Genomic DNA, 24,296 nt, shown 5'->3' with positions numbered 1-24,296 from the left:
GAAGTAGTTCAAAAGAGAGGCTCAAAAGGTGATACTAGAGAAGAAAGAAAAAAAAAAGTTATCCAGAAATCAAGGATTAGCGTATGTTACTGGGTAGGGTTTGGAAGTTTCTGGGCGAATTTGGCTACCACTGCCTTCTTGCAGAAAAAGTGCAGTGGGAAAATTTCACTTGAAAATCAAAAAATATGTTCACTGCCTATTGGAATGTAAAGACACGTGACCGAAGGGCAGCCTATCTGTGCGATCTTTTAACTACAGGTGATAATCTGAAGCAGGGTAAAAGGACGCGATGAAATACGCCTGGAAACAGAAGAAAAGAACAACTTTAGTTCATTATAATATTCTGATTCAGGGCCAAAGGATCGAAGTCTGTAAGAGCTGTTTTCTAACAATATTTGCCCAAACAGTAAAGTTTGTATGGACCATTGTCCAACAAAAAAAAGGCTTCCCATGCTTCAGTAACCACCTCAGAAAAACGAGGCAAGCACATCCCTGGAAATAAAATATCCACAGACAGAATGGCTTTGGTGCATCCACACCTTGCGTCTTTTCCAGCATATGAGAGTCATTACTGTCGTAAAGAAACTACTAAAAATATTTGCCACCTCAATACACGCTGGAGGAAGTTTACAGTAAATATAAACAAGAAATATATGACCCAGTCAGTTTAACTATTTATCGCAACGCCTTTTGTAACTCTGGAATAAAAATAAAAAATCCTAAAAAGGATACTTGTCATACATGTGACGAAATTAAAATTAAATTATCATACGCTTAAGCTACCGAAAAGAAATTGTTACTGGAAAGGAGGGAGAATCATCACATGAATGCTGAATTAACTTATGCAATTAAGTTGGCAGACCAGCAGCAGAGTCAGAATGACTCAAACTTTACCTCAATTACATTTGATTTATAGGCGTGCTTGCCAACTCCACTTCTGCAAATATCAGTGGCCTTCTATAAACGACAATTATGGACATTTAATCTGACCATGCACAACATGAAAACAGGAGTCGCTTCAGGTTTTCTGTGGTATGAGACAATGGCAAAAAGAGGAGGAAACGAGATTGCTTCTTGTGTGTTCCACGGAGTCCGCCAAATAGACAAAAATATTTCACATGTCGTTTTGTACAGCGACTCATGCACAGGTCAGAACAAAAATACATACTTTTTGACAATGTGCTTGTCGCTAATAAGAAGTAATGAAAATTCCATATCAACCCTGGATCACAAATTTATGGTGCCTGGTCATTCCAGGATGGAATGCGACAGCGATCATGGCAAAATTGAATAATTAAAAAAAAATTTAATGGTCCAATTTGCCATCCACATGATTGGGCTACTTTAATTCGATCGGCTGAAAAGAAAAATTCATTTATTGTGAAAGGAATGGTAAGAGAAGATTTTTTTGATTATGCTGACCTGTTGAAAACGGAATTATCATTTACAAAAAAAACTACGGCTGGTTTTGTCTGGAAGGACGTTAAGTGGCTGCGGTTTGTTAAGGACCAACCACTAAAAGTTTTCTATAAAAATAATATGAAAGAAGAAGAGCCTTTTATGGTCATAGACTTGAAAAAGAGGTGTAAAGCAGAATCTGCTTTAATACCAAAACAGGCTTACTAACAACCACTGCCACTATCATTGGAAAACAAAGAGACATTTTGTCACTATTTCCGTACCTTTCGTCGGTATATCAAGATCTACCAGCCCAAGATGATTTGGTCGATCCTTTAATAAGTGACGAAGAGGACTAGCCTTTTTTTATTTACCATTTTTTATAATAATACATACACATAAGGTATACCTTTTTTATTAATAAAGTTTTTGTAATAAATTAAGTGTATTTTTGTGCCTTGGAGCTGTTGAAAAAAAGAAATACTACCTGAGTAAGTCTGTGTAAATCGTAACAAGTAAGGAAAATATTGTGCAGTTTGTAGCAAGTCAAGAAATTTAAGTAAATTAAAAGTTCAACTGTAAAATGTTTTAAAGTTCAATAATAACCACTATTTTGTATCGTTTTCTGAAAAAATTTATTCGAAAAAAACCCAAAAACCGTTTTTTTTTCGTTTCCTCAAAACCAGGCAATTTGACATGTTACCTTTTACACTGAGGCCGTCCGTATAATAAACAAAATATGCAAAAGATTAAACATAATTTTTTTACTTATTAACAGAATATAAACAATTATAAATACAATTATTAATAACTTTTCTAAAAATGCACAAAAAACTTTTCAGGTTTCAAGTTAGAATAAGGACAATATCACAAATATTCAGCTTTAAAAAGATCAAGAATTTTCACTTAACAGTTATTGCAAAATTGAAATTGTTTGTCGCAAGCAGCTTGTATCTACAACATTACTATGAGTAAACTATTGAGTGTACATGAATTCTGAAAGCACAAAATGAAAGAAAAAGGCTTCCTTTAAAACAAATTAAATTATTTAGCGATTAAAAAGTTTATGCTAAATATTGTCAAATAGGTTTGCAAAATTACTGTGATTTTAAGATTAAAAACATTTAAAATAACTCGTAGTAACATGTAGAACGTTATTTTTTTTATTCGCCATGTTGGTATTTTTACACAAATTCAACATTCACAATACACACATACACAATAAAACATAATGTCTTACGACCCTCAAAACCCGAGCTGCCTTTTTTTTTCAAAAATTCACCAGAGATTTTTTGATTTTAAGAGTTCGTTTAGACAAAAGAATTTTAAGAACAATTTCTTTAAAAATTAGCCGTCTATGATGCGCCAAATATAAAGGATTTAAAATCGAAGCGATTTTACTATTTCAAAAACTGAATTCATAAATTCAAATTTATAAAAGTCGCAATATCTCTGGTTCTTACCAAAGATTATATATATATATATATATATATATATATATATATATATATATATATATATATATATTTTTTTAATTTGGGGTACCTCGTGGCATAGACCATAAAATGCATTTAGTTAATTTGTGAATTGTATATTTAACCGAGTAATTTGTTTTAAAAATTTGAAATAAATATTTATTTTACAAAAGTTTACTTTTTTCTTATTATTAGAAAAGGCTATGAAATAATAAGCAACTTAATATTTAAGTATTATAGTTATAAATAATTTCTTTTAACAATAAATTTTACAAAAAATAATTTTTTATTTGAAAATCACAGACCAGTTCATTTGTCTATATGCTATTTTATTCATTATTGGTTATTGGTTGGCCATTCTCCTAATAGTCTCTTTGCTTGTTCTATTTTATTTCGTCTTTCCAACTATCCTTCTTAGATGTCTCATCCCATAGCATCTATCCCCTGCTCTTATGTTTTTCCAGAATTATCTATTTTTCGTATACAAAGAGCACAGTCAGTTTATATACAAAATGTAGAAAAGGAGAGCATTTTCCGCTGTATATTTTTGATCGTGAAATACTTTTAACTGTAAGCTAATAAACATGTGGCGGCCATCTTCAGCAAACTTGAAGATTCCCGTTTCGTGATAAAATTAGTGATTTGCAATAAATAATGGACAATTACACGCGCTTATCTATGAAAGGGCTATTAACCATTTTGAATGGCATTTCCCTTCCTTGGATCAGTAACCATTGTTTTAAATTCATGTATTTATTACCATGTTGACATCTCCTTTTTGATATGTATACAATTATTATTTTAGGAAATACATCTTGGCTGATCCAACTTTATTAGAGGAAGGCGTATCAGATGCTTTCATGTCTATAGGTATAAATTCCTATAAAGAGTTGTGTGGTCTTCATCTTGGCGGTAAGGCAGATTTAGCTCCAGATGTCATTCTAGCCACAGCTAGCAAAGCTGGTAAGCGAGCAGGAATGATAGTACAGCAAATTAAAGAAACTGTAGAAAAAGATTCCGTGGAAAGGTTCGCATGTTACCATTTTATGCGCTCCATTTATTTGATGAAGTTTTATCTTTTAGATTAGACAAACAGAAACAAGGTTTAGGTTTTGGATTGCAAAGTTTAAATATCGATTACGATGTTCCAGAGGACATTAATAAATATATAGATAAATGGGAGGCAAAAATGAAGAAGACCAAAAAGAAGGGTAAAGATAAAAAGGACAAGAAATCAGATCAATCTATGGAAACAGAAGAAATTGACACAGTTGTTGCAGAAATTGAAAAATGTGGTGAGTTGCTTAATTGCAAATATATTATCCAAAAACACATTTTTGTATATATATATATATATATATATATATATATATATATATATATATATATATATATATATATATATATATATATATATATATATATATATATATATATATTATTATTCCAAGCTTTCGGACATTGGTTATGTCCTTCATCAGGGAGAAACTTAATGAGGTTGTATCATCAATGATGTAATGTAATGTTGATCAAATTTATCACAGTCTGTCATCTTTGTTCAATATAAAAACCTATTTCTATGTTTAAAATTTAAAAATTACTTTACATCCACAACACTTAATTATTCTAAACACATTCATGACATTATTATTGTAAATTTTACTCTATCGCCATTGGTTTTTGTAAAAACAACCCAGTGGTTTTTATTCTTGGTTTTTCAAAAATCTTCGTGTTATAAATTTAAAAATATTATTTTTAGATTTTACAATTTTACAGACAGAATATTTTTAATGCCAATGGCGATAGAGTAAAATTAACAATAATAATGTCATGAATGTGTTTAGAATAATTAAGTGTTGTGGATGTAAAGTAATTTTTAAATTTTAAACATAGAAATAGGTTTTTTATATTGAACAAAGATGACAGACTGTGATAAATTTTATCAATATTACATTACATCATTGATGATACAACCTCATTAAGTTTCTCCCTGATGAAGGACATAACCAATGTCCGAAAGCTTGGAATAAAAATTTACAAGAGTACACGTTTCATTTTTTATTGCTGCAAACCCGATATTTAATGTTTACTTCCTTACTTTGTCAGCAAATACTTCTGGTTCATATATATGTATATATATATATATATATATATATATATATATATATATATATATATATATATATATATATATATATATATATATATATATATGGAGTTTCTTGAACCATACTATATTTAGTATAAAATTAGTGTTTCTTGGGTTTAGGTTCAATAAGTAATATTAAATTTGGAACTAGATTTTATTGTCCATTGAAATCAACGTTTCGGCAGGAAACCCTTGCCTTTGTCAAGATTCTAAAATGTATAAGTTTAGGGACAAAAAGTTATTGTGAAATATATTGAAAACTTACCAGAACGTAAAACGGGACACCGACATTAATGAATTGACGGAAATAAAAATTGATATTTGATATCTCATGGTTTACTGTCATTAATATATATTTATTTTTATATGGGCGTATCGTTGGTGTTTTCGAAAAGGATAAGGTGGAGAAATGTTATGACTTTAAGAGTGTTTTATGGTGTTATATTTATTATTGTTTAAATCAGATTGAAATATATTTTATTTAGGTTCTGTGTATATTTTTTGTCATTGATTGCGTTGGTATTTCTCTTTATTTCTATTGATTCGTATATCTCCCTCTTCTTTTTGTTTTGCTCGGTTTTTAAAATTTCGAGACTAAATAAATTTTACAACAATACAAATAACAATAAACCCAACAGTATCAAGTCTACGTATATAACTCTTCCATACCGTAAAATGGGGCGTAATTGACCGCTGGGGTGAATTTGACTGAAAAATTCGCAAATGTTTCCAACATGCGTATTTTTTTTGTTATTAATATTAGTAAAGTTTATACTAATTATGTTCATAGTAAATGTATGTTAAACATATTTTATGTAAAAATTAAGAGTTCTTTTCTTGTATATACTAAAAAAAAATTTTCTTATAAAAATTTATAAGAAAATGAATATTCTTAAACTTTGATATAAAAATATTATTGGCAACTGTTGGTAATATTTCAACGAATCATTAAATGTAGATAAAAATACCAGTTACTAATTTTGAATAAGTTTTTTATTATCGTTATAATCTTAAAATTTGTTAACTTAAGCACTTTTCGCTTAAATTTGACCGCCGGGGTGAAGATGTCTATCAAGTCAAAACTTGCAGGATCTTGCATCGTACCTAAACTCGGATTCACCAGTAGATTTCAGCGTTGGCTCTTACCATCGAGTTAGAATCTATGGAGAAGCTATGAGCATATTAACGTGTGTATTAAAAACGGCGTAGGTAGGCGTGGCTAACAATGATACCAATATGGCGGTATGATCATGGCCGGACTCAATAATATTAAAACTACTATAAAAATATGACTAGTTATTCAGAAGATTTAATCATAATCTAAAAAAGTGCAATACATTTTTAATAAACTACAATTTATTTATCCCGCGGTAAACACTAAAACACGATATATTATACATAAAGATAAATTAATACAGTCAAATACTATTAATTTATTCTCTGAAGTACGGGCCATTACTTTGTTTACATATTTGTGTACTAACCTGTAAAACGTTATTCCTGAAGATTTTTTATTAACATTGCTTCTGCTACTGCAACTACGTTAAGAATAAGAAACCATTATTATGCACTATCACAATATATTATTACAGCTTCTATAAAAGTATTATAAAACTCAAAATATTCGAAAAACAACAAACGTAAACAAACATACGATCTGTCAAAACAATCTTAACAATATGGCCGAAGTGAGGTCGTTTTTAGTCACGTGATGCCCTCTCCATAGGTTCTAACTCGATGGCTCTTACGGACAATGTTAATCAAGTCGGAAGAAAACGCTGCAGCGTTGCTAGTTCATCGTCGGCCTCAACGTGGCAGAGCCGGCTTCGAACTTAACACTCCCTTACACACGGAGCACTTGCATTTTTGCACTAACATTCACTGATTTGCCCTAATGAATGTTCCAGAAAATATTCGGACGTCGTCGTAATATAGTGCTCAACAATTGATAAGGATCATAATGATGATTTCAAATATTTTAAAAGTCTGTTGAGATCCTAGTATGATGACTTGAAAAGAATAAATGAGAATAGACGACTTAAATATTCAACTTTTTGCTGACCCTAGTAAAAAATGACCATAATGGCAAATTTTATTTTTTCTTTCGTTTAAAATTGATAATAAAGTCTATTTACTTTATTATTATTAATATTACTTTAATTATATTAAATTTTTACAAACTTCGGCTATTTCTGGAGTAAAATCTTACTTCGATCCTGATCAATTGTTGAGCACTGTTGTATTTGACGAATAGAAAATTTCTTACATCTCTTGTTGTCATATTTACGGAAATGGATGTTTGGAGACCTTTTGAATAGAAAGAAAATGCCACGATTAGTAGATAAGTCAAAAATATATCGAGGATATATCATTTATATTTTAGTATTATTTATACAGGGTGTTTCATTAACAGTTATTCATATAGTAACTGGAGATACCTTAGCACAAAATACGAAGATTTAACCTAAAACACTAATCACATGCTATGATTTTTGTGACTGATATTTTTAAGTTAAAGTTGATATCATATAATTGAATGAACTATCTTTGAATAAAATGCTTGCAACTCATAAATATTGGCAATATCATTTTGATGTCTTCTACTTTAAAATGTTTAATGTCTGATTTGCCGATATGTTTGCTGCCGTCTATGCCATTCTAATTTTTTTACTAACAACAAAATTTTTGTAATTGATTAATATTTTGTATTTCGATAATGACCTCGCGAAGTGAAAGTCGTAGAATTCGTAGAATAGCTTACTGACTAATGGACGTTTGTAGAAATGGTTTAATCGTGTAGAAATTTCAGTATTGTTGTAATTAAATACTCATTTAGAATTTTCGTGATAATAGTATCTACTAATTGTTATACGAATGCGTATATCTATAGCAGTTTTGCAGTTTGTAGAAACGGTTTAACTGTTTTGTGTGTGCATTCGAGAAGATACGTTAACTTGTCAAAAAATAAGTGCAATTTATGTAACAATAAAACACTGAAAACTTTGTTTTCAAAACTTCCACAAAATTTATTTTAAATTCTTATCACTACAGCTGATTCGGCTGATTGCCTTTCTCAAGTGATCTGTTTTTGGCATGGGTTTACACTTTATAGTCTCTAATGAAATAGGTTGAGGAGGGGAGAACTGTTTGTCTCAAGCTGGTCATTCAGAATTATATCTGTTTTTTAATTAGTTGATTTCCATAGATTCTAAGAAAGATAGCTTAAGGCCTTTATTTTGAATGTGTACATACGCACTTCACCTTCTAGATCATAATCATTCTTTTAATGACGAATTTAAAATTCTCCACACTCAATCCACTCTATATTTTTGCCTCATGCTCGTTTAATTGAAGGAAAGAAGGTCTTAATAGGAGACAATCTTTCACGTCATTTTACAAAAGAAGTGCTCAATATTTTTAAAGATAATAACATTGCTTTCAGTTGTCTTTCATAAAATGCAACGCATCTTTGCCAACCCCTCGACGTTAGCTTCTTTGGAAAAATGAAGAATTATTGGAAACAATTACTGCACGAGTGGAAGAAAGCCACTCCAAACTCATCGTCTGTGGAGAAAAGCTTCTTTCCAAGATTATTAAAAAAACTTTTTGAGAAGAAAGGGGTTTTATGCTTGTGGTATTTGTCCTTTGTCTAAAGATAAACTTTTAGCAAAAATTCCTAGTGAGAAGCAAACCACTCATCGAAACAGTACTAATACATCAGAGGTACTATTAGATTATTTGAAAGAACAGAGAAATCCCAAAAAACGTGAGCCTACAATAAAACGAAAGAAACTGAATGTTATACCTGGAAGATCAGTTGCGTATGTAGACAGTCCAGAGAAAGAAATTGACGACGATAACATGCCTTCTACAAGCCAGACACGAATTGTGAAGAAAAAAGTTTTTGAAGAAAGCGATGAAGCAAGTTCCGGAACAGAGCGTGAGTGAAAATTTTGACCAAGAAGACCATGAAGTTGCAGTCATTCAAAGTAATATTGCCGAGGAAACAGAATACGTTCACATTAATAATATAGAAGCAAATTCATGGTCTGTAATAGAATATCAAACTAAGAAGATTATTAAAGATTTTGTAGGACAAATTTCAGCGATTAAAGATGACGAAGCTAATGTTAAGTTCTTAAAACTATCAAAATTGGGAAAATTTATATGGCCTAATATTCTTGATGAAGACAATGTTCCTCTAAGTAACATAAAAAAGTATTAATTCCGCCAATAATTTGCCGAATAGGCGAGATGTGTTTTGTTTTGGACTTGTCTGCATATAATTTTAAATAAGTAACTTTCTTTTTGTAATAAAAAATTTTTATTAAAATATTTATTATAATTTAAAATCATTTTAGTGTGTTTATCTTCACCCCAGTCAACTAAAAATAATTTTTATTATGTAAAACCATAGGCAGTCAACTACACCCCATTCGACCAAACAAGCAATTTATTTTTTCTGAGTTCGGTTTTTCAAAAAACCCGATGTTTTTTCTACTAAAATTAAAGTTAAGACTTATACACACATTATACAAAAATATATGATACATTTTATTTTGTTGTCTAGGAAATACCTTTAGTTGAAATTAAAAAACTGTCCACTACACCCCATTTTACGGTATATAAAAGGTTTAAAAGGTTTTAAAAACACAAACTCCAAAACTCAATACGAGATACCATGTATTAACTGTGAAGGTGTCTATATAGGGCAAACCAGTCAACTGCTTCAATCTAGAATTCGTTCTCACAAATATGACAAGAACAACATCACTGCGCTCACAAAACATGAAAATGAGAAGAAACATAAATTTGAATTCGAAAATATCAAAATTTTAAAAACCGAGCAAAACAAAAAGAAGAAGGAGATATACGAATCAATAGAAATAAAGACTCTTAAAGTCATAACATATCTCCACTTTATCTTTTTCGAAAACACCAACGATACGTCCATATAAAAATAATTATATATTAATGACAGTAAACTATGAGATATCAGAAGGCAAGGGTTTCCTGCCGAAATGTTGATTTCAATGGACAATCTCGTTCCAAAATTTAATATCACTTATTGAACCTAAACCCAAGAAACACTAATTTTACTTATATATATATATATATATATATATATATATATATATATATATATATATATATATATATATATATATATATATATATAAAATAAAGTTTTTTTTTGAGGTTACAGTCATTAATAGGGCAGGAAAGTAAAACTCTTTGTTCTTTATCAAGCTTTCGCAAAATTTATTTGCTTCTTCAGGATATACTAAAATATGGTATCAGTAAATACAATGAAATTAGAATTAAATAGCATTGTATAAAACTAGTATAAAAACTTACAACATGAGGTTAATCCATTAAATTTTCAAATTTACAAAACATTAAAACTTAACTTATTAAAATTATCTAGTTATGTAAGTATAATATTTTAATTTTATTTGTACAAATTCATTATGACATTGATTATGTTGATGTTTGATTTATGTCAGAAAGACACTCGTTTCTGTTTGTTATATTTTTTGTTGTTGATAACTAGCTCTTGATTGTTATTATGGTTACGTACAAAGTGGCGCCAAATATGAATATTTAAATTTTTTGAAATAGTATTTATAGTCAGAAAATCTAATATTAGAAAATTATAGTATTAATTTTCGTAAGACAGAATGTAATTATAGATATTGCTTAGTTTATCAATATCAGTTTTTTTATTAACGCATTGATATTTATTTATGCATACCATTTCTAAGAATTCGTAATTAATGCATAATTTAATCTTAATGCATAATATATATATATATATATATTATGTAAACAATTTACGTCTTGTTTGTTATAGTGCGATATTGTATAGATATTATTCTTCTTGCAGGCGAGGGAACAGCTGCCTTAGTGCCAATAGATCACAAAGACAAAAATCCTTGGCATGATAGTGACAGTGATAACCAACTTGAAGATCATGAAGTGATATTCATTGAACAACCAAAACCAATTGGTGGGTATATTAATATTTTATTTTAATTTTGAAATATACTGAGAAAAGACTATTTTTTCACTAGCTGGTTGTTATTGTTATTGAATGTTTCACCATATTTGGCGTCGCCCCGCTGGATTTCATTTCATTGAAAGGCATTTTGAGGTTGTTATGCAGTGTTTGGTTGTTGGCATACCAAGGTTCGTTTATTATAGTTCTGAGCACTTTTGATTGAAATACTTTGAATTGAAGAGTTACTTTCGATTTTCGTTGCAGAAGCCATTACTAATACCGACAGTCTTCGTCGGAATTTGATATCTATATGTATATGTTTGTTCTATATTATATTTTAATCTAGGCGGAGGCCAAGATTTTTAACCTAGGTCTCTACAGATATGGAAACATTGTTGATTCCTACAGACAGGCACGTGCTCTTACGGTTTGTTCATACGACTTGCTCAAATTTGGTTTGAGCAACTTTCTTTCTCCAGCTATTGTACCATTTCGATAGGCAATTGAGATGAATTTGAAGATTTTCTGACGCTATCACTGCCAAAGGACGAGTTAAGGTGTTTTTACGTCGAGAACTGTATTTTTGTGCAGATAATAATAATGTTTTATTAACAAACAACAATTTTGTTTGTGTTTATTAGGTAATATTTGAATTGTTAAATTTATACTTTAATACATTTATTATTCCAAATATTGTTTATAATTTCAAATTTAAAAGGGTGTATATGATTTAAAGAAATCTACTGATTTTTGCCGAGGGTATCTACCGATTTCGCAACAGCTCCACGGAATCTCACTGGCTGAGCTAACACGTTTGCTTCTCATTATAATGCCATACGCTGAAATTAAAGTAGTGTTTCAAACCATGTATACAAACGAAGAAAAAGTACGAATTTTAAAATGGTATTTTGGGGGCAACTCGTACCGTGACAATATAAATTTATTTACTTGTGCTTTTGAAGATAGGCCAATCCCGACACAATCAACTATTAGTCGTATTATTAAAAAATTTTAATCGTTTGATTATATAAAAAACTGTCGAAAGTGTATGGATCTAATACGAGAGAAAACAGTCAAGCAAGTTGAAACAGCAAACCGTTACTGAACAAGTTGACATGAATAATAGAACTGTCAGGAATATTTTGAAACGAAATGGTTACCGGTGTTTTAAAAGTTTAAATTACTCAAGAGTTATTAGCCGAGGACAATTTCAAACGCATGGAATTTTGTGAACTCGTTATGGAAAAACAAAATGTAATTTTTTTAAAAAACGTTTTGTTTAACTATGAATCGACATTTTTGTTACATCGGAAACATAATCCTTACGTCGTACGATATTGTTCTCGGCATAATAAACACTTATATTATTAGCATAACTAATAAACCAAGTATAAAACTTATACTCGGAATAAATCAGGTATAGACAAAATCACTAATAATAAACATGGAATAACTTAGATATAGGTTATACTTGATATAAGAATTTATTCTAAGATTATACCGACCCGCACCCTTGTTTAAGTCTAGTATAACCGTGGTATAACCTATTTTATGAATGTCAAAGTCATCAGTGACAAGAATATATTATTTTTTGTATTGGTTTGTGAGTACTTGTAGCTATATAATAAAAAAATGTGTTTAAGAGGTGTTGCGTTAATTTAATTAACATGATGGAAAATACACGAAAAAGAAAAACTTTCAAAGAAAGAATAAATCCATTTTCAAAATACACTCGCAATTTTTGCAATTTTTTGCAATTTTAAAATACTCAAACTCAACATATAAGATAACAAATAAAGAAAAAGATATATTTGGTGTCAATTGTCAGTTTCAAGGAAAAATAAAAATTGACGTATTTCACTCAATATGTGGTTGTTCTATGTATTTGTGTAAAAGATTGCGACATTGCCAAACTATTATTTCGGAATAAAGTGGGAATACTTAAAACTAACATATACCGAGTTTATTTGTAACAAATTATTTTAGTATTATATTTACCTTATACTTAGGATAACTATTCTAGATATAAATACGGAATAACCTTAGAATACGAGTGTTTTATTAGTAAGACAGTTAGGTATTTCAGGACGAATACAATATACCCAAAAACTTAATTGTTTGGACAGGTAGTTTGGGGGACTATATCGTCGGCCCGTTTTTTTATTGATGGAAATTTAACGGCAATAAATATTTAGAATTGTTATAAATCAAATTATTACGGCAGTTCAATTACTTCCTGTCAACTTTGACGATATTTGGTTTCAGCAAAACGGCTGTCCTGCTCACAATACACGAGCAGTTAAAATTATTTAGAAACCATTTTTGGAAATAAATTAATTTCTTCTCGTGATTCGATCAAGTGGCCTCCCAGATCACCAGACTTATTAGCAAATGATTTTTTTCTTTGTGGATATTTAAAGTAAGTGTTTATCGACATAGTTTTAAAAGAGCTCGAAATTGGGCAAATCGGAATATACCTTCGGCAAAAATCGGTAGATTTTGCATTTAACAATTCAAATAATATCTAATCAACGGAGTTTCAGGAAAAATCGGTAAACAGAAACGCTGTCTTTGTGCCATATACGCTACTACAAACTGCAAAAGAGGGGCAATTTAATTTACAAATGGCTTACCCCAAGGGCCAGTTCTATCGCCGCTCTTGCTCAACATTTACACCTCAGACGTTTCCATTACAATCTCACCCAAATTTATGTATGCAATGATATGGCTTTAGGTATACAAGAGAGAAACATCGATAACGTCCAAGCTATTCTAGAAGGCACCTTAAATATTATTAACACATATTTAAAAAAATAGGGCCTTCAATCAAATCCTACAAAGACAGTTACTACTTTTCATCCAAATAGTCGCGAAGTAAACCACAGATTAAACATAGAAAGCGAAGGAGTTATTCTAAAACATAATCGAAACCCAAAATATCTCGGTTTAATACTAGATCGTATTCTAACTTACATAAAACTGCAGCTAAAGTAAAAACTCGCAACATCATTCACAAGCTGGCAAAGACTTCTTGGTTAGCCAATGAAGATATAATCACGACAAGCGTTCTTGCATTAGTCTAATTGACAACCGAATATTGTGCTCCAGTCGGGCTAAACAATCACCACACTAACGTTCAAGATGCACAACTAAATCAAACCATGAGATATATTACAGGGACCATAAAGAGTACGCCAACCCAATAGCTTTTATTATAATATAATAACCCATATATTATAAACCAAGGTCAACTGCGGCTTAGAACTTGAAATCCGTTAACAATCTTACAAACAATTTCACAATCATTTAGCATTGGATAGACGAATGGAACGAAGAAGTGAACAATGCACACCTAATAGAAAATCCCACAGTCAAACCCAACGTTTTCTCTTTTCGGTGCCGAGAATGGTGTAATCTGAACTGAATCAGAGTGGGTCATGGAGTATGCAATAAATCATTTACCCTAAGGGGCATTGCAGACAGCCCAATATTTGACAAACAAATGCAATGCTGCTAAACAAACAATTCACCACATCACCCAAGAATGTCCAGCCTCACGATTTGATAGTAGTTTAAACGAAATCCATGAACTAACTCCTGAGACAATGGAATGGCTTCACGGTAGCAATATCTGGCTTAAATAATGTTTCCACTTGATTTATTATAATGTATTGTAATTTTTTTGTATACTGTTAGCAACGTGTAACGTTCATATAAATAATAATCAATCAAAATTGAATCTTTCACCTCATGTTCAAAGTTTTGTGGCGATAAATCTATTTTTTTTAATTTAAATTCTCACCTTGTGTTAAAACAACTTTAATAGTGCTCAAACAAAGGACTTACTATGTGAGCTAAAACATAAAGCCAATACCATGGCCACAAAAACCTTCTTCTTGGCCTGTACTGAGAAAAGAAGTTTTTAAAGGTTATATCCTTCAAACACCAATAAACTGAACATGTGGTTTATTAAATAAAATGTAAATCATTACAGAGGAAAATAGTCCATGCATTTACAATACCAAATGTTTGTGTTTGTGCCATTATCATATCAAGTATAATCATATTAAAAGACTGTGATTTATCATGTAACTAAATTGTAGCATTTCCTGATGATGATCTTTTGGGATATAAAAATATTCTCATTACTGTCAGTTTTCAAATTGTTAAACGCCCGAAATTAAAACAATCGTTAAGATTTCCGAAATTTTTCAGTTTTCTTTCCTTTGTAAGAACTTTCTATGAAGTATAACTTCAGACCAAGGCCTATGTCAAGGCCAAGTCATGTATTGTGAATAAATAAACATAAATATTGTGTATTTTTGGTATATATTTTTAACTTATCGTAATCAATTTCTCGGATATTCCTAATTTTCATTACAAAAAATAGTGTCACGTCTTACATTTCAGCTACTAGGCAACATAATTTTCATATTTAATCGGCATATATTAATCTGTAATAAGATGAGCTTCGCGTGAAAAAAAATTTAAACTATGGCATCTGGTTTAAGTCATTATAATAATTAATAAGGCATTTATTTTGTTCCAGTTGACTTAAGAGACATCGAAACAGATAGCGAAGAAGAAGCAGTAGTAATACTAAACGCAAATCAGAAAACCCAGAAAAAGAAACAAAAGAACAGGAAATAAATACAACTCTGTCATTTGTACTTTTACTTTTTATTGTTTTTTTAGAAAAAAAATTAAAAAATATTACAACACTTAAATATGATTATGACTTAAAATTACTTCATTTTAATTGCACGAGCATTAAGTAGTGTCATTATTGATACCATTCTTCTGATCCAGCTTGTTGGCGTTTGTCTTTACTGTATATATGAAGAAGGTTACCACTTCCTTTTCCTTCACAGGAATCGTCTTGAAATGCTTCATTAACGTCTAAAACAAATTTAAAATTATTTAACAGAGAAGCAGTAGATCAACAAATTTTTGTTTTGCAGTAATTGTCGAATAGTTCTAATTACTGAACAAGAAAATTTTTACTACTCTTAATAAGTAGTACACAGTGGAGGGTAAACTTATGGAATTAATTAATTTTTTTGAGAATAGGTGATGTTGGAGACAAATCCAGATACCGTTAGATTTTTATTTGTAGTATTAAAACAATTTACAATTAGTAGTGTTTCGAGCACAAAATAGTTCAGGCAAATGCAGCAATAACTATAAGTTTAAAATAAACATACAAAATTGCTGACAACACAAAAAATGGACCTACCCTGAAAATGGTAAATACACAGAAAAGTATGAAGAAAAATAAACCACTCACCCTAATATGTGTACAATGTGAGAAAGCGTTTCATACAGTTTACAAACATAAGATGATTGAAGCTTTAGCAGATTGTAGAATAGACCACTGATATACTATAATAATTGAACATATTTATGAAAACACTACTGGAAGTGTTAGACTCCACAAAGGTAGAAATTTTGAATTAAAATAGATGCATATCCCTTTCAATTCTATTTATCTATTTAGAGGACACTATGTCTAAATTAATTACCACTGCTCGAATATATGCAAACAGATAAATTGGAATAAGTTAGCAATAAATATCAATGGTGAAATGCTAACAAATCTGAGAGTCGTTAATGATATAGACCTAATAGCACATATATTGATACTGCCAAGAAAATGCTGGAGACTACACGAACCCTCACAACAAGCAGACCTAGAACCCATTTCTCAAAAATACAATGAATGACAAACTTGGTTCTCAGTAAAATTATCAATATTGATGGAGCTAAGTAGAGGAGACTGCTTTATACAAATATCTAGGCCATGAAATATGTATTGGTAAATATGATCAAACATGTGGACTTCACCAGAGAATAGGACTGATATGGGACACTTTTGGTAATCTGGGAGACACTGATGATGGAATAGGATGTGGCTGGATTATTAAATGAAGATATCTGAAAAACTCAGCAACAAGTGTTAGTGTATTAGAGAAGTTAGAAATCAAAAGGAAAGTCATTAGGTTTAATCTCCCAGCATATTAATATCTGCAGGTAGTCATTTTCAAAAAGGTAACTAAAAAAAAACATCTACATTGGCATTACTCACTGAAGCTATTTTCTTGTGGCATTCTTAACCCTTTCGCTACAGGCCAAGTATCGGTTGCGCGTTGCTCATATACGGCGCTGAGAAAATTTTGCACTTCGCGATCGAGACGGCCACTCAGTAGTTTACATTCTTTATATTGAAGTGGTTGAATCTTTTTTCGTTTGTCGGCAGTTTGTTTATATTTGTTTTATCGAAGTAGTGAAATTTGTTTTCGTAAAAACTTCAAAAAAACGGTATTCAGAAAGTACGGGGCTAGGGTGGGTGATGTGCTGCCGCATATGTACAGCATCAGTATGGTGTATTTGTGGATCGTAACGTACACAAACGATACTAGTAAGCAAGATGGACAATGTAGAACATACTATTACGATTATAGCTCTTCAAAGATGCAAATACTTAAAAATGTACGGTGACAGAATCTGAATGATGGAGATTAATTTGCGTAATAGTACGGCGCTCGCTCATCAAAGCTGCAAATGAAAATCATACTTTTACGGCAACAGTATCGAAAGGGTTAAAGCAATTACTATTTTAATGGGAATAAACCACAATTGAAGTTGAAAATAATGTATTTTGAGAATGATTTCCGAAGTGGAAATAAACTTATCTTAAACTTCAATTGTGGCTTATTCCCATTAATATAGTAATTGAAAATTGAACTAAAATTTATAACTTTTTTCAGAGTTTACAACTGAATAAAACATATTATTGAGCAAGCCTTAAACACAAGACAAATGCAAATAAAATTACCACTACAAATAATTTACTTACATCTGCAAGCTGGGCTTTGTTCAGTCCTTGCCTCATTGGCACCTTATAATGTTTTTTGTACCTTCTCAGGGTGTTTACTTGTAATTGGTATAGATCTACTTCAGGAAGATCTGTGTCTGTTTCATTTGAGTCATCTTCCGATTCTTTTCTTCTTCTTTTTGTTCTTGCACACTGAATGATCATCTTGTGATGGTCACAAATATAATTGTGCCTTGCCTAAAACAAAAGTATAATTACTTATAATCACATTAATTTAAAAATCTATTACAATAACTAGATAATATTAAAACTGTAACAATTATTATCTTCACTTTATGTTGTTTGGTGAAAGTTATTGTTAGTTTAACTTATAGAGATGTATTTTGTGGCAGTATAATACAAAGCTACATCTACACTTCATTCACAATAAAAGTTCATGTATATGATTAATTTCTATGTGGTGAATTAATTTTTTATTCTCATTATCAGTTGGTTGTACTTTTTATTTTAAAGAGCTACAGATTCTGTGATGTATTTCTAATGCTTGAAACTCTTTGTGCACTTGCTGTAGTTTCTTTGTAAACCCTTTCTATATATGTTAAATAATACTACATCTAATCTATCATATTGTTTAATAATCTCATGTAACATATTGAGAACTTCAATTATTACTATATGTTAGAACCAAATGCTTTCAATGTAGTTTTTTCATAACATTTTGATCACTTGGGAGCAAAGGAAACATTTATTTGTGTAGCTTTGTAGTTTGTTAATGAATGTAAGTATATATTACTACAAAAGTTTATAAATGAACAAAAACTTATTATAAAATAAATTACGTAGCCATGTTGTTTCAGAAATTCGGCCAGCATCACCTACAATTAGGTAACCATGGTTTTAGCGGCTTTTTATTATTTTGTGAATAGGAATTATATTCCAATTTCAATACAACTAAAGATAGTAATATACAAAAATAAGTATTATGTCATAAAATTAGTAAAAACTACAATTTAGTTCACTTACGTTGCTATCTATGCCAAAATTCAACCTCCTTTGGATGGCAGTTTTTTCAATTTTCTTACTGTAGGATGCGTTTCCAGCTGGTTTTGTACACCGTTCACTATTATCAATCAAACAACAGATTTGATCTGTAGGGCCTCGTGAATCCTCTTCACCCGTACTAAAACCGTTCATTTGTATTTTTAACTATAAGAATCAGCTGATTGATGCAACATCTTCCAAACCCACAACAATCCGATCACCTAATGTTTACACCTTGAACGCGCGATCCCCACCACACCAACGCGTAATTCTGCGTATTTTATCAATAAAGCACTATCGGATCGCGCATATTTCTTGTTTCATGCTAATAGGACTTGTCATCAGCGGCCATCCGCCATGTTTTTCGTACAGACAGATTTGACAATGACAATTGTACCTATAACGTATATTGTTTACGTCATACGCTTATAAATTTAAAAAGAAATATTTTTTAATAAATAAATATTTTTTATTTAATAAAGAAATAAGATTGCTTATAAAGAAATAAAGGCTTTTGAAAAGTTATAAAATAATATATGTATTGTCTTTAACTGATTTGGAGCGTGTATTTATACGTTATACGTACTGGTTTACACATTTATAAAGAAATATTTATTACGTAAGTATTTTTTATTTAATAGAGACTTACATAGTTTGGAAATGTAATTCTTTATTAAATATAAATTTGCTGGTCATAAATTTTCATAGACTCGTAATGTTGGTCGATCGTGGACGGTCGGTCTGGTCGAGCAGTCTGATTCATCCCGAAAGTGCATGTGAATATATAATAAGGATAAAAAATATCAAAAAAGTATAGTTATTGAAAAAAAGAAATACGAAAACAATGAAAGTGCCTTAATTAGCAATTCAATTTTTTTAATTGATCCTTATTATGGGTCTATATTCTTTGTTATTAGAACGAAACAAAAGGAAAAGGAACAACAAAGCGATGTCGTTATTTAGTATGTAGTTATGCATGTACACGCTCTAAATCATTTGAAGACAATAAATAATATTTGATAAATTTTACAAAGCGATTATTTTTATAAAAAATGTTATTTCTTTTTATTAAAAAAATACTTTTTATTAAATATTTTTTTATAAACCAGTAGATACGTATATATGTCATTGTCAAATCTGTCGGTACGAAAAACATGACGGCTAATGAAAAACCCAGAGATATATCTCTGGAAAAACCCTATTAGAGCCAGAAAATAATTTTGATTTCTTTTACGTTAGAACCACAGAACAGATATGTTAGACATAGAACATGCATGACATAGATCTTACAGAACTTTAAATTTGACGTGTTAAAAAATACAGAACACGTAAATTGGGATATTATGAACAACGAATAGGACTTTTCATCAAAAATAGTGTCAGCCATTTTTTTCGAACAGACCTATTGTAAACAAACAGGTTGGGTTAGTAATATAAATAATATATAGTATTTTTCATATAAAAATGCGTGCACGTCATTCAAGATTTACGACATCAGAACCCCACAGCGTTGCCAAAACATCAGAATAGTTAGTAAGTGAGGAATTTTTAAAATGTCAACTATTTGTCAAACTACTATATTAACAGTAAATACACTTAGTTTTAAGATTCTGCAACACACTAAAATACATAAGAAAACATTTTAATACAAAATTATATATTCTAAATTTTAAACTTACCTCTTTCAGAGCATTAACGTCCCGCCATTATTTCTTGTTCAAATAATCTGTCTTATATGAAAGCTTATCAGCTTTCTACATATTATTTAGTTGTTTTGGCATAGCACAATCACAATACACAACAATAATTAGTTTTTAAAAGCTATTAATCTAAATTTAATATGTATTTATTAATACAATTTATTAATATATAATATATTATAATAAAATTGTGTAAGAAATCAAAACATAAACAAAATTCTTACTCTAAAAAAGCGGCAACACTTTAAACAATTTTGCCACACGCTGGACTGTCAAAAAATTTGAAGTATTCTCGTATCAGTTGCGTACAATTGTCTAATATATTTAATTAAAATTATTATTTTGTGGAATATTAGACTTAAAGAGTTATTTCATAAAATTTCTATTATTAATAATAACAAATGTTTTTGATTATTTAATCAATATAATTCTAAAATTCCCAATATAAAGATGATTACATTTTTCTGATTATTATACCATGTTGACGCCTATGAAAGATCGAGCAGTTCCGTATGGGTATCCATCCATCCAATGGCGCTACAGCCCAAATCGGGTCTTGGCCTCCTTCAACAGGCTTCTCCAACCATCTCTATTTACCGCTGTTCTTTTCCATGAACGCGTTCCCAGGCAGTTCCTGGCATCCTCATCGACTTCATCTTCCCATCTCTTTTTAGGTCTTCCAACAGGTCTTTTTCCCTGCATTCTTGCATTTAATAATTCCGTATGGGTATGGGTTTCGTATTATTAGCTGTGTTAGGAAAATTTGAACTCTAAGGTTGACGTTCTGGAAATTTTAAATATAAGTGACGTCACTTTATATATATATTGTGACGTGCACGCATTTTTATATGAAAAATACTATAGTCTGAATTATAAACTTGTATTGTTTAGTAATAAATAAATGTATATTATAAATTAAGTAGCTACGTTTTAGTGATAGTGTAAATAAATTAAATAGTGTTAAAAATAACTGTTAAATGAAGACTAAATAATAAAATAAGTCTAAGAAGATGGTATATAAATTAAAGATGCAAAAGATAATAAAATCATTTCATTATTTTGGTTTTAAGGCGAGAGTGTAACAAATCAATTAAAAGTAGGAGAGCTATTATAGTTGACTAATTTTTTAACCAACTATAGAGATATCATATAAAAAGTGCATCTCTATTTTTGTCGTAATTTTCAACCCTGCGCCTAAGTAATAAAATGGTGCATTACTCGCTTAGGTTTTTGTAAAGGCCGTATGACACTAGGCATTTTCTTGTATCATTTCTTATATCGTTTCTGATATAGAAAGTTATTTATGTTTTCTTGTATCGTTTCTTGTACGTATATTTGTGCTCTGTATGACACCATGCAAGTTCTTTTACCGAAAATGGTATGTGATTCGGCACATGATTGGTCGACATTTTGACACATAAAAATAGAACTACAGTACCCGAGAACCCCAAGCCAGATGCTACTGATTATTTTTTAAAATACTGTAGCGAGATTAAATAAAACGAGCGGTTCGAATTTATATAAATATATTTATTTATAACTTTACAGTTCGGTAGTATCTTAACAACTAAACTCTATTTCTAAATTTCTAACATTGTTACCTATATATACCAAAAGTATTATGTTCGAGAATATTCTGACGTAGTCACACCTCTAATTCGCCTACGTGACCGGTTATTCTCTCTCGCACTCGATACATCGCGAATCTTCGAGAAGGGTATTAGAGATGCAATGCAACCGTTACCTGGGCCATGCCGAGAGCATGTTCGTAACACTGCTCTCCTCTTAAATCTGATCGTCCCGATCAGCAACTCTATATGCAGGCACAGGATGGCGGAATCTACAGGACTCTCCAGCTCTACATGAACCTTTTAGAAAGAAATAACAGTCTACTGACTTTGAAGGATACGATCTCATCGGGTTAATGCAACACACAGTAATTCGTACGCCGGTTCCTCGGAATATTACTTCAAACATGCTTCTGACAATCTTCCAGTCCAGATTATCTAGTGCATGGCCTATCTTGGGTAAGGCCAAATTCTTGATGTCGTAATTGCACACAATTTTCTTCAAATTAGTTAGAGCACGCTATATATCCTCGTAGCTTGCCCTGTCTGTATACGACTTCCTGGTCACCATATACAGCAAAGATCGAGAACCATCTTCTAATCTCAGTACTCTTCCAACTATAGGCTGCTGGTTTTTTAACTCGTCCAAACGACCGAATTTCTTATAAAATACGGATGAGATTCGTTTAGTCATCTCAAGATCTTGGGCAACACAGTGGGCTAGAAAAACGTTATGCGGAACACTAAAAAGATCCTGCTGAACTTCTGTGGTCACGCCGAATCTAGCACTCTTTCTCTCTGCGTAATTTGACATAAATTCATTAAAGCTTGGTCGCGGTCATCTTTGATCTCATGTTGAAGGGTTCGTGCTTCTTCTGTTTCATTTGAGCCAGCATATGGTGCAAGACGATTTATGTGAACTACTTTTGGTTTACCTTTCGGCAACTTCTTAATTCGGTATATTACGTCATTTATTTCCTTTTTTAATTTCATACGGACCTTCCCATTGTCTTTGCAGTTTGGGAGACAAGCCTCGACGACGTTGTAGATTATAAAGCCGAACAAGATCACCTACTTTATAGCTTTCACTCTTGCATCGAGAATCATATTGATCTTTCATTCTGTCACTAGCTATCTGGATGTGTTGTCGGGCAAGTTCATGAATGTTGTTCATTCTTAACTTCAGGCGGTCGACATAATCTTCGCTTGCAACATGTTCTTCGGAAGGTCTGCAGCCAAACTCTAGGTCGCAGGGTAAACGAACTTCACGACCTAACATCAGGCAGGTTGGAGTCTGGCCTGTAGTTTCATTCACGGCCGAGCGGTAGGCCATTAGGAATAAATGAATGTGCTGGTCCCAATCTCTTTGATGTTCTGATAAAACTTTGGACAGGTGTTTACCCATTGTTCGGTTCATTCTCTCGACCATTCCATCCGATTGAGGATGCAGGGGTGTCGTTCTGGTCTTATTGACACCAATCAATTTACAAACGTTTTGGAAAAGGGTTGACTCGAAGTTTCGCCCTTGGTCGGAGTGGATCTCCAAGGGAACACCAAATCGGCTAAAGAATTCTTTAACAAGTACCTCTGCAACGGTAGCAGTTTCTTGATTTGGTATTGCATAGGCCTCAGTCCATTTCGTAAAATAATCCATGGCTACCAGGATATATTTATTTCCATCATTTGTCTCTGGAAGTGGACCTGCAATGTCGATTGCTACTCTTATCTCCGTAACGTTTATCTAGTCGATTGAACAAGGTCTGGTAACATTTTTCTTGACCCTTAGGAATATATCTTAGGATATCTGCAGCATCACCTCGTAAAGCAGCAGTCAAGAAAACAGCTTTTTCTTGTTCTGTCCAATGATTGGCTGTCGCAATAGCTTCAAATTGTCTAAGGTATATGGACCAAGAGGACTTTCCATCAAATGGTGGCAATTTGAATCTCATATTAAGTGTCGTTTCGTCTCTAGGTGATTCTTCTTTCACTACCGGATCTAAGGCTATTGTGTTAACTGGTGGTAGCACTTTTGTATTAGTTATCATGCTCTCTAACTGTTTGATCTTCTCTTCTACTTTATCGAATGTTCTTGTGACTTCTTCAAATTTGTCATTGTTTTGATTACATAC

At 31.3% G+C, this 24,296-nt stretch overlaps 2 protein-coding genes across 2 annotated transcripts in view; one reads left to right on the top strand and one right to left on the bottom strand.

The window, feature by feature from the left end:
- The window catches only part of Rrp45 (exosome complex component Rrp45), a 30,516-nt gene extending 14,766 nt beyond the window's left edge, over positions 1-15,750 (top strand). The window contains exons 5-8 of the mRNA XM_072530069.1: positions 3,679-3,900; positions 3,957-4,168; positions 10,910-11,032; positions 15,573-15,750. Of these exons, the coding sequence (XP_072386170.1) occupies positions 3,679-3,900; positions 3,957-4,168; positions 10,910-11,032; positions 15,573-15,673 (658 nt within the window). The 3' untranslated portion in view covers positions 15,674-15,750. The remainder of the gene's footprint in view (positions 1-3,678; positions 3,901-3,956; positions 4,169-10,909; positions 11,033-15,572) is intronic.
- Sap30 (SIN3-associated polypeptide 30) lies at positions 15,685-19,182 on the bottom strand. The gene is made up of 3 exons (XM_072530072.1): positions 18,882-19,182; positions 17,880-18,095; positions 15,685-15,922 (listed from the first exon to the last, which is right to left on the bottom strand). Exons 1-3 carry the CDS (start codon positions 19,050-19,052, stop codon positions 15,794-15,796), a joined length of 516 nt encoding a protein of 171 aa, XP_072386173.1. The 5' UTR covers positions 19,053-19,182; the 3' UTR covers positions 15,685-15,793.
- Positions 19,183-24,296: the final 5,114 nt, after the last annotated feature.

The sequence above is a fragment of the Diabrotica undecimpunctata genome, chromosome 4 (genome assembly GCF_040954645.1).
Source record: "Diabrotica undecimpunctata isolate CICGRU chromosome 4, icDiaUnde3, whole genome shotgun sequence".
In the NCBI taxonomy this organism is placed as follows: domain Eukaryota; kingdom Metazoa; phylum Arthropoda; class Insecta; order Coleoptera; family Chrysomelidae; genus Diabrotica; species Diabrotica undecimpunctata.
This window is presented reverse-complemented; position numbering and strand designations above follow the sequence as displayed.

Coding starts and splice junctions, on each gene's coding strand:
- Sap30 (XM_072530072.1), bottom strand. CDS start 19,052: ATGAACGGTTTTAGTACGGGTGAAGAGGATTCACGAGGCCCTACAGAT. Junction 18,096..18,881: donor ATTTTGGCATAGATAGCAAC/GTAAGTGAACTA, acceptor CTTTTGTTTTAG/GCAAGGCACAATTATATTTG. Junction 15,923..17,879: donor ACAAAGCCCAGCTTGCAGAT/GTAAGTAAATTA, acceptor AATTTGTTTTAG/ACGTTAATGAAGCATTTCAA.